An 18,425-nucleotide genomic window follows, 5' to 3' on the forward strand; every position below is an offset into this window, starting at 1 on the left:
AACTCACCTGGTCTTCATCCACTTTCACTCTCTCCAATTCTGTTTTCAAACTGGAAAAAGATGCTGAAAGAGAAAAGTAATAACGTTTTACTTTTATTGTGATTTTGCACAATGGAATGCCACATTTTACTTTGTGATGCTGAATAGCAGCTGACATTTCATGTGAAGCAGTGTGAACATAATGCAGGAAGATCCAATTGAATTGGTAGCTGAGATTTCTTTGTTTAATTGTCATATCTCAAGGAAAATGAGCAGCTACTGCCATTCAAATTCAGTAGCTTACCCTTCATAGGGCCCCTCAAGCACAATCCCAAACCTGAAACTAGCACTGAATACAATGAACCATGATGAGATCAGTTTAAAGAAAACTAAAATAGGCAACATCTGAAAAACACTAGCCCAAAAGATGGTTGGATTAAAAAGGCATTTGGGATGTTTGCCTTTATTATCTTAAGCACAGACTACAAGAGTGGGGAGGTTATGCTGGAACTGAATACAACTCTAGCTGGGTTACAGCTCAAGTGTGGTGTATAGTTCTGGTTCCATTAAGAACACACCAATGTAGACGCAGGGGAGATTTACAAGGATGTTCAACATATTGTAGCTAAAACAAAAGATTGGATTAACTGGTGTTGTTTGCCTGGAACTGAGGTGGCTTGCGAATATTTAGAGATGTATATACTTATGGTGGACTTAGATTCCTCCTATTTGGTCTATTTATTTCCTTATCGGAGGAATCAAAAATCAGATGCAGACATTTCAGAAATGGGGATGAAAATGAGGGTGACAGGAGTTTTGACCAGAAAGGGAGGTAGAGGCAGAAGCCCTAGCCACTTACAAAGGGTACTCAGATGTGTACTGAATATCTGAGACTTGCAGGGACTTGTCTAGGAGATAGAGAGTGGGATTAAAATAGAACATTCTTTATTAGCCAGCAAGCACATTAGAATGGCCTTCTTCTATCACGTATTTTCCCATGACATTATCAAGGTTTACTTGATTTCAAACATTCTGATAGTCCTAAATACAATCTCCATTCTCAACCACAACATGGCAGAAAACATCCTAATTCTAATAGCAGAGCCAGAAAATTGGGCTTAATTATAGGTTAATTATAGTATAAAAAATGCAATGGTTCAGCCTGAGTCAGCATGCATAAAAACCAGTGTTAATTACAAGGTGACAAATCTGCCACAGATCACCAAGGAGGCATTAGGAAGAGGACAATATTATCTAAGAATACATAAAGCTGTTTCGTAAAGGTAGCAGAACAGGTTATGCCATCTTCAGCCTCTGGGGATCTGGAGACAGTGGATGCCTAGTTTTCCTTCTGCTTTTCTATAAATAGGTCACTTATCACCTACACCCCATCACTGCTTACATACTGAAGGTGGAAGAGACACAACTGTGAAATAAATGGTGACCTCAATCAACTCAATGCAACTGTGATAGGTCAAATTGAGCTGATTCATCAATGATCTTCCTTCATTTGCAAGGTCAGATGATTGCTGATAATTGCCTTAGCATTGATAGGTGTCATAGTCGGCATGGACGTGGTGGATCAAAAGGGTCTATTTCTGTGCTGCACAAATCTATGATTCAGCTAGAAGTACGCCTGACTGAGGAGGGGTTGTACTTTTCATCAGCTGTCTCAAAACCATCTTTGTTATACATGAAGGGGAAGCACCACGGGGGACCATCCGGAGACTTAAATATGTTGCACACTAGGGCCAATATTTGAAACCAATAATTCCACATGACTTCAGCTCCGAGATGATCCTTCTCTGCTCAAGAGGTTCCAATTGAGGTTCATTTTATCTACTGCACCAGTTGATCATTTCAAGGTACAATGGGACAGAGCTGATGAAATCACAGTGCTGCAAGCACAGCATTTCAATCAACCTGAAACACATTTGTTTCAGCATTTTTCACTCTCGCTCTCTCACCTGTTCGTGTCACTTTTAGTTTCTCGTATACACAAGACCAATGTAGAACTTGTAGTTATCTTACCAGGTGACCTCGCTCGCTTTCCTAGCTCCCATACAGACCCTCCCTCAGAGGTGACCATGACATGCTCTGTCTGAACAGGACAAGCGGGGGATAAGAACAATGAGATAACAATTTTGTATTGGGGAGAGTACCCATTCAATGCCAGAATGACAAGTCCATTGATTTAAGCACCATGAAGTTGTTGCAGGAAGACTATTTTAAGGGAAAGCACATTGCATACAACAGTAGCCAAATGTTTGCTCCACCACATTGACTGAAAATTCATAACATCAGCAGCTTCCCAGGTGTGCAGTGGCAAAATATGAAACAGAGGCTGCTACATCAGCGACTTCCTCGCTAATAGTGTTAGTTACTAGGCATAAATGGAAAGATGGAGTGCTTGTGTGTTAAAGATTTAAAACAAAGCCAGAGCAAGTACACTTAACATCCAAAAATCATGCTGGTGAAAAGAGGGAAAGGGAAGCTGGAGAGGGTAAAAGAAACGAGGGAATGACCATTTACATTCTGGAGTAACTTAGTGGATCAGGCAGCATCCTTGGTGGGACCGAGAAGGTCCCAACTTAATATATCACCTATCCGTGTTCTCCAGGATGGTGCCTAACCCACCAAGTTACTCCTGCACTTTGTATCTTTTGATTGAATCTTGTGTTACTTTGTGTCACTATCACAGTGGAGTGGTAGTTTGACCAACAATTAACTCAAATTCAGGTGACTTTGTAATGTAAAAACAGTTTATCAGAACAAAGAGTTTCTTAATGATTAGCTCTATACCAAACAGGATGTACTGCACCTGACAAGTCAATGGCAGAGTGCCCAGCATTACCAAATCACAATCACTCACCCTTACAATAAGTTCTCAAGTTAACATCATTGGCAATGAATGGGTATTTGTCTAACTTTGCTCAATTAAAGCCAAAAAGAAATCCTGTAAATCTACTCTCCACTATCTACCCCAAAACCAGACGTTAACTGTAAAAGGCATTGAGGTATTTGATAGCAGCACAGCCAACCGAGAAGGAAACCTCACCGCCTAGCTCTGCAACTTAAAAACCATGACTCAAATAGGTGCAGGGCCTGACTGTTGAATGGCCCGGGCTGACTATCAAATTTTTACATTGCGTTTTACCATAGTAAAAATAACTTATTTGTAATTGTAGTGGGAAAAATAGCCTGAAAAGAAACTACATTTAGAGAAAATATTTTCCCAGCAGAATTAGCAGGAGATTAAGGCAAATAACAGCACCAAGCAGATTGGCTTTTAAATTTAGATTCATCAATAGTCAATAAAATGTTATCTTTCAACACCTGATAATAGTTCAATAGCCTTTATTGCACATGTATTTTGCTTTTGCTTCATAAAACGTCAAGCCTGCCAAAAAGATGAATTAATTGAGATAGCATGGAGGGCTTGCAGGATCATGCAGGTTGGTGTGTTTGAAGCTAAGGATGTTTAATAATGCAGTTAAGATGAATCAATAAAAGTTGAGAGAAAGAGGGAAGAACATGAATTGCTTATTTGGTACAGGTTCCATGCTCTCTTCTATTTGGTTAATCCAGTCTCTCCTATTCCAAAGCCACTCCAGTAATTTATTTTACGAGGATCAACAGATTTTACAAACTATTTTGGCTAGTGAACTAGCTAAGCACATCTCCAGCAAGTGATATTAGCTGAGATAGAGCAAACGGCAGTAATCATAAGCTTCATACCTTCCAAGATGTCTGGGAGTCAAGGAGTCAATAACAAAAACAGATAAGGGAAAAATATTAGAAAGAAAAAAAATAGTAGCAAATTAAGTAATTTTAAACTGAAATTGCATTTGGTTTTTAAGAATCTTGTTTGTATCCAACCCACTTTCTTGCCTAAACGTCTGTAGAATAACACTTTATTAATCATTTATAACATCACGTGGATCTACTATTGCAGAGCCTGTGCATTGTAGCAGTAATCAAAATGGCAACAGCAATCCCCAGTCAGCATTTTACTTACCATAGCCCAGTTTGCCGTGTATGCTTGTTTGCACATGGCTCATGAAAAGGACAGAAGGAATACCAGGCAAGATCTTGAACACTGCAGTCCCAATTGGGAAATGACAATTTATCAAGAGCGAGTGTATCAGGGGAGAAAGTGAAAGAAAATAACTGCAGATGCTGGTACAAATCGAAGGTATTTATTTCACAAAATACTGGAGTAACTCAGCAGGTCAGGCAGCATCTCAGGAGAGAAGGAATGGGTGACGTTTCGGGTCGAGACCCTTCTTCAGACTGATGTCAGGGGGGCGGGACAAAGGAAGGATATAGGTGGAGACAGGAAGATAAGAGGGAGAACTGGGAAGGGTGGGGGAAGAGAGGGACAGAGGAACTATCTAAGGGAGAAAGTGATGTTGCAGCATTGTCCTTTGCAACTTTATTTAAAGGGATATAAATCAAGTAACTGACAAAACCCATAGGTCAAATGCAAATATAGCTTGTACATTGCTATGGGCGTAGAAGACCCTTCCTAAAAACAAGGATACCTCTCAAATAGTTCTTTTTGAAATATTTTCCATTTTTTATTGATACATGGTACAATTTCTATTTCACTCACCAATCTCTTCCTTGCAATTATCAATTTCCAACTGCAAAGTTTCTTCAATATTCTCCTTCAGACACTGCTCTGCTTGTATCTGCTCCTTTAGGAAAAGGATTTCTGCCTTTAGTTTCTCTTCCAAATGATCGGCTGCTGTTCGTACACTGATTATGTTTTCACGGTATTTCTGCACAAGTTCATGTAATTCCTAAATCAAAATAATAAAAAAAACTTGAAGATAACACTATGCTTGTTATCAATGATCTATATCAGTTACACTGAACCAGAACAACTTACCAGGAGTAGACATCTGTAACTGAATATCATCCAACCAACCGATCTACTTTAAAGACTATTTTGCTCCCAAAGTAGACACCTACTTCCTCACAAAACTGGTAAGATCCCAAAAACTACAATGTCTCCTATTATAAGAAACCCATCACAATTCCTGCACCAATCAAACAGCAATAGCTCAAAGTCAGAGGCAATAGTGCAAAGAAGTACAGGTGTAAGAAGTTCTGGGGAGAAGGCAGGAGAATGGGGTTAGGAGGGAGAGATCAGCCCATGATGGGATGGCGGAGTAGGTTTGATGGGCCGTATGGCTTAATTCTGCTCCTGTCGCTTATGATCTTATGAATCTAGCCTACAGGCCAGCATCGATATTAAATTCATCTCGCCAATATCCAAATAGAGTCAAAAAGCTAGTCTGAGAGATTTAATTTCATTTACCTCCATAGTGGCTGGTGGAATGAAGTTCTCTTCCTGAAGAATAGAAGAATGCAAACTATGTTTCCCCTGAAGACTCTCGTTATCTTTCTGTAGCCTCATCAGCTCATCGGATACTTGTTCCCGTGCCTGAATAAGCACCGCCTTTAGAAAAGGTGACAGGTTACAGACAAAACAAGTACTTTCCGTGATTGATCACCAGCTTTGTCAATGATTCTTGACAAAATAAACAAAAATTAGGTCTACTTTAAATATATAGCACAAATATCAGCATTAGGGCTGTTATAAAACATAATTCCTCACCCATTGACAAATAATGATGTACTTTCATAGATAATTTTACAAAATGTTATAAAATCTTGATTTCTTTTACACGGGAGGAACAATAGTTATGAGAGCTCATGACACTATATTACTATTAACAGAGGTAACTTTCTGTGCTGGATAGTTCAAATCATGATACAAATGATTTCAGTCAAGTGATGCCTATATACTATTTTTGGACTATCAACTGACCCAATAAAATCAATTTGAGAATCATTCATTCTCAGTGAAATAGTGCTTCAGAGTTATGGATGTAGACAAAACAAATTTGCTCAATCTCTTGTGACCAACCATTTGCTCCTGGGTGCTTCTTTTGGCTTGGGAAAACAACTGCTGCATATTAGTCAGCAAGCTCTCAGCCTCCTGTGCTCGTTGCATCAGTTTAGCCACCTGGGAGAATGAAAGCACAATAAATGAAAAGTACTGAACAAGATTTGTACTGCAATCAGATCTACTGCGATCAAATCATTATTATTCTACTTATGCACTCGTCTCGGTTTAAAAACATTCCAGAAATATATTTCATTTAAAAAAATACTCAATTACGTGCATAACTACCATTTCTATGACTCTCTTAAGTGTATATACTTATTGTCTCAGTCTATAGCACTTGAGAAAATAAGATTGACAATTGTTTCTCTAACACAATCTTCTATAACATGAAATAACAGTAATAGTACACAGGACTGTCAGGATGGCCAGAGCTAAAGAATCTAGATTAACTCATACATTCATAAGATTTCTGTACTTCTTTGCATGTTTTGTCTCTATTTCTGTAAGCAATCAACATATATTCTCTGTTACAAAAGGAGAATATTCCTTTGGACAGCCTATACCCCTCGAGTTTGTCACAGGAAACACTGGTGCACAAATCGTGGGCCGGACTGCCTGTTCCTGTGCCATAATGCTCTGTATGTGTAACTCAGGAACAGGCCCATCAGCCCACAAATTCAGTGCTGACCAGGATGCTAATTTAAACTACACACCTGCCTGTACATGATCTACGTCCTTCCATTTTCTACCTGTTTATATACATGTCCAGAGGCCTCTTGAACATTGCTATGGTATTTGCTTCCTCCTTGGCATTTAACATTTCCATCTTGGGGGAGAAAGCTGATAATCTACCATTTCTATGACTCTCTTAATTGTATATACTTATTGTCTCAGCCTATAGCACTTGAGAAAATAAGATTGACAATTGTTTCTCTAACACAATCTTCTATAACATGAAATTTCTTAATAACACAACTATCACTATCTTTTTCTAAATGAGCATTATTCATCTTCTTGATCAGCCTACCATAAAGGACCATGCATACAAAATAAAAGCATAAAGCCATGTTAACTATCCCTAATGTCTATGCTTTTCCAATTGTGAGCAGATCCCAAGCCTAAGAATCTTCTCCAATAATGTTCTGACCACTGATGATGCTCACAGACCTATAATTTCCTGGTGTGTCCCTATTTCCCCTCTTATGCAAGAGAACAACATTGGCTACTCTCCAGTCCTCTGGGAGCCCAGCTGTGGCAAAAGAGTAAACAAAAATCTCTGTCATGACCACAGTGATAACATAACATATAACATATAACAACTACAGCATGGAAACAGGCCTGTCCGGCCCTACCAGTCCACGCCGACCATTCTCCCTGACCTAGTCTCATCTACCTGCACTCAGACCATAACCCTCCAATCCCCTCCTATCCATATACCTATCCAATTTACTCTTAAATAATAAAATCGAGCCAGCCTCCACCACTTCCTCCGGAAGCCCATTCCATACAGCCACAACCCTCTGAGTAAAGAAGTTCCCCCTCATGTTACCCCTAAACCTTTGTCCCTCAATTCTGAAGCTATGTCCCCTTGTTGGAATCTTCCCCACTCTCAAAGGGAAAAGCCTACCCACGTCAACTCTGTCCGTCCCTCTCAAAATTTAAAAAACCTCTATCAAGTCCCCCCTCAACCTTCTACGCTCCAAAGAATAAAGACCCAACCTGTTCAACCTCTCTCTGTAGCCTAAGTGCTGAAACCCAGGCAACATTCTAGTAAATCTCCTCTGTACCCTCTCCATTTTGTCGACATCCTTCCTATAATTTGGCGACCAGAACTGCACACCATACTCCAGATTCGGCCTCACCAATGCCCTGTACAATTTCAACATTACATCCCAACTTCTATACTCGATGCTCTGATTTATAAAGGCAAGCATACCAAACGCCTTCTTCACCACCCTATCCACATGAGATTCCACCTTCAGGGAACAATGCACAGTTATTCCCAGATCCCTCTGTTCCACTGCATTCCTCAATTCCCTACCATTTACCCTGTACGTCCTATTTTGATTTGTCCTACCAAAATGCAGCACCTCACACTTATCAGCATTAAACTCCATCTGCCATCTTTCAGCCCACCCTTCCAAAAGGCCCAAGTCTCTCTGTAGACTTTGAAAATCTACCTCACTATCAACTACTCCAGTTTCTCCTCTCTTAATAAAGTGAGATCCCCATCAGGCCCTGGAGACTTATCCACCTTAATGTTCTTTAGGAGACCCAGTACTTCCTCCATCTTGATATCAACATCTCGTAGAATACCTGCACCCACCTCCCTGACTCACTATCCTCCATGTTTGTCTCCTTGGTTAATACTGATACAAAGCGCTAATTTATATCTTACTAAAAAAAAATCCAGGCACAAATCACACACTGGCTCTCAGCTATTAAGCATTTTTTTGAAGTGCACTCACTCTTGCAGTGCTGAAATGCAGATGCTGATATTTATACAGCAAAGAGCATTGAGCCAAGGACTCAAATAATATTATTAATGCTAGCTTGGAGGCAAATGTTCTCCAAGTCACCAGAATATCTGCCATTTTTATTCAAATAGTTCCATGGAACCTTTTACAACCAGTACAGTTGTAGGTATAATCTCAACTATGCCAAGTTAACCATACAATCAAGCTGCATGAAAAAAATCCTCTGCTGGTCTCCGCATCCCCTGATGCCTTTTCAGTTAAAAATGTAGACATGTCCTTTTTACAAATATTGAGCGACTTTCCGCCTACAGCCCTCTGTGGTAGCGAGTTCCACAAGTTCATCATCCTCAGAGACAAAAATGTTCCTCGTCTCAGTTGGAAATCTACTGATTGAAAACTCAAGTCAGCATGTTGTAGGTTTCATTTTGATTCATCTCATTCTGCTAAATTCTTGAGTACAACATAGTCAACTTTACCTCTTCTCATGTGGCAGTTCTGCCATCTTAATTACTCTGGTGAACATTCACTGCAATTCCTCCAAGGCAAGTATATTATTTCTCTCATTAGGACATCATAAAAACAGTGCAAAATCTCCAAGTGTGGTCTCACCAAAGTCCTGCATAATTGTAGCAAGTCACCTTGACCTTGTACTCAAATCCTGCTGTGACTGCTATTCAACCATTTACCTTCTTAAATGCTTATTCATCCATATACTTACTTTCAGTAACTGGTGTACAAGGATAGCCAAGTCTCTTTGGACACCAACAGTCCCCAATCTAGCACTAATGAAATAATGTACCGCCTTTCTGGTTCTCTTATCAAAGTGGATAAAATTATCCAAATGATACTGCACCTGCCATGTTTTTGTCTACTCGTTCCATCCAAGTCGATTTTTCATTCCCTTTAGCTAAACAACCCTGCTGCTGAGGTTTTACTTTTTTACTTTCCATTTCTCTTGGCAGAGAAGTGAAAAATAAGATGATGTTAGCAGAGGGATTAGACGGGAGATAAGGAAGCACACACCGTAGCAAAAGGCTTTTGGATGTGCACTTGGAGGGATGTGGCCCTCAGCACTACATACCTATACTGGAAGGTAGCATTAGACTTTGTTTAGTTTAGAGATACAACATGGTAAAACAGGCCCTTCCGCCTATGCCAACATTCAATCACCTATCCACACTAGTTCTACGTTATCCTACTTCCTAACATTAGGGGCAATTTTATAGACGGCAATTATCCTACAAACCTGCACGTCTTTGGGATGTGGGAGAAAACCAGAGCACCCGGTGGAAACCCTGATGGTCATAAGGAGAACAAGCAAATTCCACACAGAAAGCACTCGAGGTCAGGATCAAACCCAGGTCTCTGGTGCTGTGGGCTAGCCACTCAACCAATTGTGCCACTGTGCGCCTTTTGATTGAAGAGCAAAGACATCAGGCTGAAATTTGTATTTTTCTTCTACAATTCTCTCAGCCCTAGCAGAAGTACCCTTGGCCCAACCATCATCAACTGTTCCATCAAATATTGTAGATGTCACAGTGCACTGATGATTGGAGAATAGCCAATGCTATTCACAGCTCCCCAAATAATGACTCAACCACAAAATAATGAGATTACATAACTAATTCAGAATCTGGTGCTCACAACTTAACTCCCAATTCCACAAAATCTTTCAGTCACCTCTCCTACAAGATCAAAATGTGATGATGGAATACTTGTGATGGAAAAGTGTGATGGAGCACTTTTCTCTTGTCCAAATGAGAGCTGCTCCAAAATCCAGGACAGAGCAGTCCATTTAAATGGCACCCTGTCCACCATCCTAAACATTTACTCCCTCAACCCATGGCACATAATGGGCTATTGCATGTACCCATCTACAAGATGCCCCACAACAACGCATCCTCACCAAATTGTGGACAAGATCTCCTTTATTGCCTCTGATGTACTAGAAAAACATCACCTTCAACAGTTCCTGGAACTTTCTTTTGCTAATTATTTGGTTCACCAGAATAACTGAGTATTTGTAAATGTGATGACTAAGTACCTATCTAGACTGTAATTAACAAAACAGCTTCCACACAACAAACCAATTAAAATAGCCATAATATATAAGATGATAAATCACGTTCAATATATGAATGCACCCAAGTACAGTGGTACCCTGCTAGGCATTGATTCGTTATTGTCCAACTGTTTGAAAATTAACAGATACTAATAGGTACTCTCTTACACTTTAAACATAAAACATAAAGCAAAATTCCACTCAGCTCTGCTAGTAATCCGATGTGATTCACTGTTCTCTGTGACATTGTGCACTGCTGTGCCAACAATGTGCCATGAATTCCTGTCCTTTGGTGACATTCCCCCAGCAATGAACTGGCCACTGCTCAGTATGGAGACACTGCCTGAGAGGACTGGCGTTGGATGAGCATGGGTAAGCAGTGCAGCCAGCCATGGTCTGCACAGCGAGTGCTGCCTTTACCGGGGACAGGCAGCAGCTCTTCTGTTGACAGAATACCGGGATCCCAAAGGGTGCCTGTGATGAGACTGCACACACCTGGTTTGCTTGACTGTGCAGCACGCACAAGCCCTGGGATTGTACAATGGCTGCAAGTTCAACCCATAGAGAAATCTCGAAATCTTGAAATCAGAGGCGTCGACATTTTAAAAAAAAGGCAAAGCTTAGAAGCATACAGATGAACGGCATACGTGAACAAAGGTTTCAGCATGGACACGGTGGGCCAAAGGGCCCCTTTACATTCAGTTCAACACTATAACAGCTGCATAACAAAACAAGTGATGGGGGGGGGGGGTAAGACAGCAGCTTCAATCAGAGGGAGTCTGCAGGATCCTGGCAGACTAACACTTGGTGCACTTGCTGCCAGTTTCCAGAATGGCTTGAACTCATTGTGCCAAAAGCCCAACATCTCAGTACGAGGCAGCTCTCACAACTTATCGTAGCCAACCACACTAGCCTTTTCAGAAGCTTCTCAGCACTGGCCAATTTATTGCTGGGGAGCACCCGTTTCTTCCATATAATGCTATCATGAACCCTTTCAGTATAGATTTCACTAGCACTCAGCACACTGGATGCATTCCCAGGGACATGTGTGTATATCGGTATTAGAAATGTTGTGGCCACCACAGCTACCTGGTTACTTGTATCATCAGAGCTCTGTTTGACATAAACCTCCAACTCCTGCTTCTCCTTCATTGTTCTCTCCAGCTGTTCATTAGCTTGTCGTAGCATCACTTGCAGCTTCTTCACCTGCAGAATTATTAACCAGAGAGATATCTCAGAAGGACTCTAGAGTGTGGGAACACCAAGAGCAGTTAACATTTTTAAGCACAATTTACGCTGAGGAACAAGGAGACATTGTTGATCTAACAGAATTCAAATATTTGATATTTTCTACAGAAGCATCTTGTTTGGGTTTCTTCACTTGTATACCAGACGTCTGGACTAATGATTCAGATAAAAGTTCAAATCCTGTTACATCAACTGGGAAATACAAATTCATTTAATTATATCTGAAATAAAACAGATTACCATTAAATGATCGAACTGGCATTAAAATTTGCTTTGCTCCATTATGTTATTATGAGGAGAAAATCTATTCCCTTACCACATACATCCAAAGTGCAACCATATTTTAAGAGATTTTGCCAACTTTTAAATGCCCTAATATGATGATATAATAAGTCCAGGGTAGCCACTTGGCTAGTGAATATTGGCTTTGCCAGCAATACCCACACATCTTTTTCAACTTAAAAAAAAAACTTTGAGAGATATGAAAACATGAAAAACATGTACGAGAGAAATAGGCAGAGTGATAACAAAAGCACAGGAAGGTGAGGAAGATAAAGTACATAAAATACTCTTCAGTGGATGGGCATTTACAAGAACGCAACAGAAAGAATATGCATGAGTTAAAAGTGAAGAACATGGAGACTGAGGGAAAGGAAGTACAAAAAAATAAAATTAGATGCATAAATCCTCACTTTAAGGGGAAGAAGCAAATCAGTACATTTGGAAGACAAAATGTAGGATGGGCTAATGCTTGTGACACGTAGAAGTACTGCCATTGATTGATCTATTGGAATGTTTGTGCGTCTTCCATGAAGTTCTGTTAACATATCTCACAACATGGTTACAGAACATGGAGCTTTCAAAACTTCCAGTAACAACAAGCTTGCAAAGCAAAGAAAATTTCAACCCGACACTGATATAGCAAACATGACATTCCTTTAACTTAGTATTGGAAACAATGTGAGCACTATGTCAAATCAAAAATAAAACACCGTGCTTTAGGAGGATATCCTGGTCATTCAAAGGATGTGCCCAAAACAAAATCTCTTCTGCACTGGATAAGCAGAGTTTTGTACTAGGACACAATGATCGAAGTTACAACAGGTGAAGTAAAAGCAATCAGAATAAATGTGCATCGATCTTCCACCCAGATCAGAAAATAAACCTATGACGTCCCCTTCCAATTAAGTTTAAGTGTATCATAACATGTAATATTCGCCTGACTGAGCTCATCTTCTAGCTTACACAAAACCACAGTACACAGATTAGAAACCATAGCACTATTTCTCTCTGCAAAAGTGTTACTTAATATGCGGAGTAGCTCCAGCATTTTCTATTTTCCTCTCAAAACTCAACTGTTACTTGTGGTTTCAAGATCAAAGCACTTCTGTAGTATCTGGGCACCAAGATGTCAAAGAGAACTGCAGACAGCCATTGAAACTATAATCTCCTTAAATGGGGAACTGCTGTGAAGTAAAGTCATTGCACCAAGTTAATCCATTGGTTTTAACCTGCGACAAGTGACAGAGCTCACGTCTGCAGTCATGTTGAATTGACGACAGTCTCTCAATAAAACAAACATTCATTAACAATGTAGAAGCAAAAGAACTGCAGTTGCTGGTTTATACCAAAATTAACAATGGTTGGTCAACTGCTGATAACGACAAAAGATAGCAGTTAAAAACATAAAAATAAGGGTTAGCAATGGGGAACATATTAGAATCCAGCAGAGAATTATGAAAAGAACATGAAATGTTGATATGAAACACACAATAAAACCTACAAAAAAAGATAACATTTTTTAGATGATGATCAATCAATCAATACTTTATTACAGACTCAAGGTCCAGGTAAAAGACAAGACATTACATACAATAAACATACAGAAACAGAATAAGTTACATACAAAAGCACAGTGTTACTAACAAATTGCTAACAAAAGCTCAATAAATGATGAGATTGAAGAAGAATAATGGGATACAAGAAAATGGCAGAAATTTGACAAAATAGACAATAGACAATAGGTGCAGGAGTAGGTCATTCGGCCCTTCGAGCCAGCACCACCATTCAATGTGATCATGGCTGATCATTCTCAATCAGTACCCCGTTCCTGCCTTCTCCCCATACCCCCTGACTCCGTTATCCTTAAGAGCTCTATCTAGCTCTCTCTTGAATGCATTCAGAGAATTGGCCTCCACTGCTTTCTGAGGCAGAGAATTCCACAGATTTACAACTCTCTGACTGAAAACGTTTTTCCTCATCTCCGTTCTAAATGGCCTACCCCTTATTCTTAAACTGTGGCCCCTGGTTCTGGACTCCAACATTGGGAACATGTTTCCTGCCTCTAACGTGTCCAACCCCTTAATAATCTTATATGTTTCGATAAGATCCCCTCTCATCCTTCTAAATTCCAGTATATACAAGCCTAGTCGCTCCAGTCTTTCAACATATGACAGTCCCGCCATTCCGGGAATTAACCTAGTAAACCTACGCTGCACGCCCTCAATAGCAAGAATATCCTTCCTCAAATTTGGAGACCAAAACTGCACACAGTACTCCAGGTGCGGTCTCACTAGGGCCCTGTACAACTGCAGAAGGACCTCTTTGCTCCTATACTCAACTCCTCTTGTTATGAAGGCCAACATTCTATTGCCATGGTTGATGTAAATATTTTACATCCGCCATGGCAGAGACACATTATTTGTTAAGTATTTTCTTCCTCATCGAATCCTCTGTTGAATTCAATACAGTAGAAAATCTAGGGGCAAAAGGGACAACCTTAAAACAATCACAATTCCTGGAGAAAAGATTCCCAGGAAAACTAAGAACCCAAAACATCAACTATTACTTCTATCCAGTGATGCTGCCTGTCCCACTGAGTTACTCCAACATTTTGTGTCTACCTTTAATGGCACTAAAGGTTGACAAACTCCAAAGACCTGAAATCCTAGGATCTTAACAACAGCAGCTGCAGAGATGTTGAATGTATTGGTCATGATCTTACAAAACTCCCCGTATTTCATGAAATTCCCAGCAGATAGGAAATCCACAATTATTACAGCCCTTCAAGGAAGGGGGAATTCAAGAAGCAGAAAATAACAGCATGGTCTCACATACAACATTGGGAAAATGTTGTTATCTGTTATTGGTGGTGGATACAGGCAATGAGCTGCCAGAGGAGGCAGATGAGGCACGTTCAATACAATATTTAAAAGATACTGGGACTTGCTTAGATGGGGCATCTTGGTTGGCATGGGCAAGTAGGGCAGAAGGGTCTGTTTTCATGCTGTATGACTAACTAACAACTGTAAAATTGAGTTTGCTTTTAGTTTATTGTCATGTGTGCCGAGATACAGTACAAAACTTTTATTGCATGCTAACTAGTCAGCGGAAAGAGAATACATGATTACAACTGAGCCACTCACAGTATACAGAGACATAATAAAGGGAATAACATGAAAATGTTTTGTGTATGATGAAGCCAGTAAAGTCCGATCAAAGATAGATAGTCTGAGGGTCTCAAAAATTAGCTCTGGTGTAGAAGGATAAAATTAAGGGGCAAAATTTAAATTCTAGAGTCCCTCACCAACAGGACTATGGGAATAACGTCACCAGAAGCACTGAGGCAATTGGTAAAAGCAACTTTTCATCATCCTATCCAGGCAATTGCTGGTCTTGCCAATAAACTCCCACATCCCCAAAAGTGTAAATAAAAAGCGCTATTGCCATGAGTATTATTTGAGAAGTTAGAGCTAGCAGTGAAATTAAGAACAACTGTGTTCCAGAAGTGACAAAAGTAGTTTGGAGTGAATCTGAGTGAATCTGTGACTCTTGAAGCAATGAAACTTGAATCCTGAAGCAATGAATCTTGAAGCATTATCTCATGGAATCAAGTACAGGAGACCCAGTGTGATGAGAGAGGATTAACTAATTAATCATCTTTAATTAAGGATTCATTAGAGGAATGTGATCACAATATGACCATTTTAGAGGGATAATTTAGTCATAAACTGGAGTCTTCAATATGTTGAAATACACTGAGAAATTAATAAATAGGCCACAAGCAAAAGTTTAAAGAAATATTTTCTAATTCTCAACAAATTCACATTCGTTAATGAATAAAACTATGAGAAAAGTGTATCAGTCTTACTAATAAAGCGTTTGAGGATAATAATGGGTTAAAAGAAACCATAACATTGCTAAAAAAAAAAAATACCCAAGGATTGAATGCATCAAAACAACTGGCAAACAATGACAAGATTTATCAGTAAAATAGTATGTACCTTCATTTTAGTGTTAGTGCACAAAAAAAAAGAATAAAAAGATCTTTGCGGCAGAGATAGAAAACAAAATCAAAGGAATAAGAAAATGTTTCAGAATAGCTGTTGAAGATACAATATATTTACCAGAAAGGAAGCCTATCTCAGGAACCAGGAACAAAAGGCAGCAAAAGAACAAATTAATACCAAAAGTAAACTAGATTCATACAACTCTGCAGAGTTCCACAATATCTATTTCTGGTGTCTTACACATCCCAAATCAAGTGTGCAACCATTTAGCTGTAAAGGCCTTGGATCTGAATGTCCTGTTATTATCATCTCTTTTTTTCCTATAAGTTAGAAACACAGAAAATTGGTGGAGTAGGCCATTTGGCCCTTCGAGCCAGCACCACCATTCAGTATGATCATGGCTGATCATCCAAAATCAGTACCCCATTCCTGCTTTCTCCCCATATCCCTTGATTCCATTAGCCTTAAGAGCTTTATCTAACTCTCTCTTGAAAACATCCAGTGAATTGGCCTCCACTGCCTTCTGTGGCAGAGAATTCTACAGATTCACAACTCTCTGGGTGACTGGAACTCTCAGTCCTAAATGGCCTACCCCTTATTCTTAAGATGCACTTTAATACCTCTATCTAGAAATCTTGCCATTTTCCTCTCTTGTATCTTGTTTAAAATCACTCAATCCATTAAAAAATAAAAATAAATCCATCATTTCCTCTGTATTTTGTGTCAACCCAATTCATCCCACTTTCTTCCATCATTCCCAGATGTTTTTCCTTATTCTTAAATTTTATTGATTAGAGAAATCAAACTTGATTGTCAGGCAGTTTTGGGTATCCCATTTGCCCCGCCACTCTGCAATCAGCTGACAGTTCAACAGTTTGCAGTATCAATAAAACGGGCAAGGTAAAATACAATTCACTGCCAGATGAACTGTCAAGTAATTTCTTGACCAATATATCTCACAGGTAGATTCAAGTGAAAAGTTGTCACCAAAACTGCAACTTTCTGGATAAAACACTAGACCAAGATAATAATAAAATCTACTAAATCTGATGGATGTGAAAAATTCCATTATAATTTCCTCAAAAAGCAGGGAAGTACCCTAATATATTTATTCTTCCACATTGCTGAAAAGATTGTCTGGTCATTATCACATAGTTGGTTGTGTGCACATATATTGGTTAGTAATTTCCTCAAGAAATTAAGTCTTTGAGAAATTAAGTATTAAAGCACTCAAATTCTCCCCTTGACATTGCAATATTTTCTCTTTTAACTAATTTAATCAAGTTTGTTGGTGTTTTTTTGTGAGAAGGAGCTCATATTGAGTTGACCAAGTGGCATGCGATCAAACTTTATAGAGCTGCATCTTTGTGAAGTTACGTGAAGATATTGTATGTAATGTTGCAGACTTTCAATATTGAGAAATAATTTGGCAGAAATTAAATCAGGGATAAAGATTTTAAGCAAAATAAAATAACACTCCAAAGTTTTCTCAAAACAGAAAATACAAAAATCACCAGGATTGATCCCCAAACTGCATGATAGCTTCAAAGTACATGTTAGCCTCAAGAAAGAATAGCAATTTATTTCTGCATTATTAGAATCTTTTATAATTAAGATTCTCATCTGAAATTAGCACCAAAGCATAGATTTTAGTGATGTAAACATTTCCTTTTGAAATCACATATGGTTAACTGAATTGTTGAGAAATAAATATCGTGAATCTCACCTGATCCCTGGTCTCTGCTTCCTGCACTTGGATTCCTTGCAGTTGCTTCTCATAATTTGAACACATATCACAGCGACGGCCTAATTTGTTTCCAGCATTCTGCACCTGCAAGCAAATACCACACGATGAACACAACGGAGAATAGACAGCATGCAAATATAGACATAACTCAGAATAACAATATTTCCATTGTAAAAAATTGATTCATCTTGGAGAAATTTATTTCTTTTCCCCTCTGATCTTATATTAGATTAAGAACCAGGAACACGAGAAGGCATTTGGCCCTCTGAGAATTTTCAACAAGATCGTGGCTGAACTTTCACCTCAACTGTTTTTCTTTTACTGCATGCACCAAGCTCACATTTCTCATGTCTTTCGATGGAACATGGGGAGAATAAAATGGTTAGAATAGAACTGGGGTAAAAATGGGTACTTCATGGTCAGCACAGACTTGGTAGTCTAAAAGGCCCGTTTAAGTGGTGTTTCCCTCTCTGAATCCATGAAAAATGTATGGAGCACCCCTGGTAAGGCATCAGCAAGGCTATTTATATTTGTAGCTAATAAATAGACATCTTAATTCTTGTACTCAAATCCTCTGCCAACATTCCAATGTACAATTTGCATTCAAAATTGTCTACTTTTAGAGATGGACACACAAAGATCCAGTGAACAAACACAAGATCATGTGACCCAACATGATGAGGGCTAAACCTTGATCTCTTCC

General features: G+C 39.2%; 1 protein-coding gene across 4 annotated transcripts in view; it reads right to left on the reverse strand.

The window, feature by feature from the left end:
• The window catches only part of rabep1 (rabaptin, RAB GTPase binding effector protein 1), a 65,859-nt gene that overhangs the window by 8,843 nt on the left and 38,591 nt on the right, over positions 1-18,425 (reverse strand). For all 4 annotated transcript variants that reach the window (XM_078422053.1, XM_078422052.1, XM_078422051.1 and 1 more), the window contains exons 10-15: positions 17,702-17,806; positions 11,528-11,644; positions 5,918-6,016; positions 5,306-5,446; positions 4,595-4,784; positions 8-63 (exon numbers count right to left, since the gene is read on the reverse strand). In XM_078422053.1, coding sequence (XP_078278179.1) covers positions 8-63; positions 4,595-4,784; positions 5,306-5,446; positions 5,918-6,016; positions 11,528-11,644; positions 17,702-17,806 — 708 coding nt within the window. The remainder of the gene's footprint in view (positions 1-7; positions 64-4,594; positions 4,785-5,305; positions 5,447-5,917; positions 6,017-11,527; positions 11,645-17,701; positions 17,807-18,425) is intronic.

Source organism: Rhinoraja longicauda, chromosome 26 (genome assembly GCF_053455715.1).
Source record: "Rhinoraja longicauda isolate Sanriku21f chromosome 26, sRhiLon1.1, whole genome shotgun sequence".
NCBI lineage: Eukaryota > Metazoa > Chordata > Chondrichthyes > Rajiformes > Arhynchobatidae > Rhinoraja > Rhinoraja longicauda.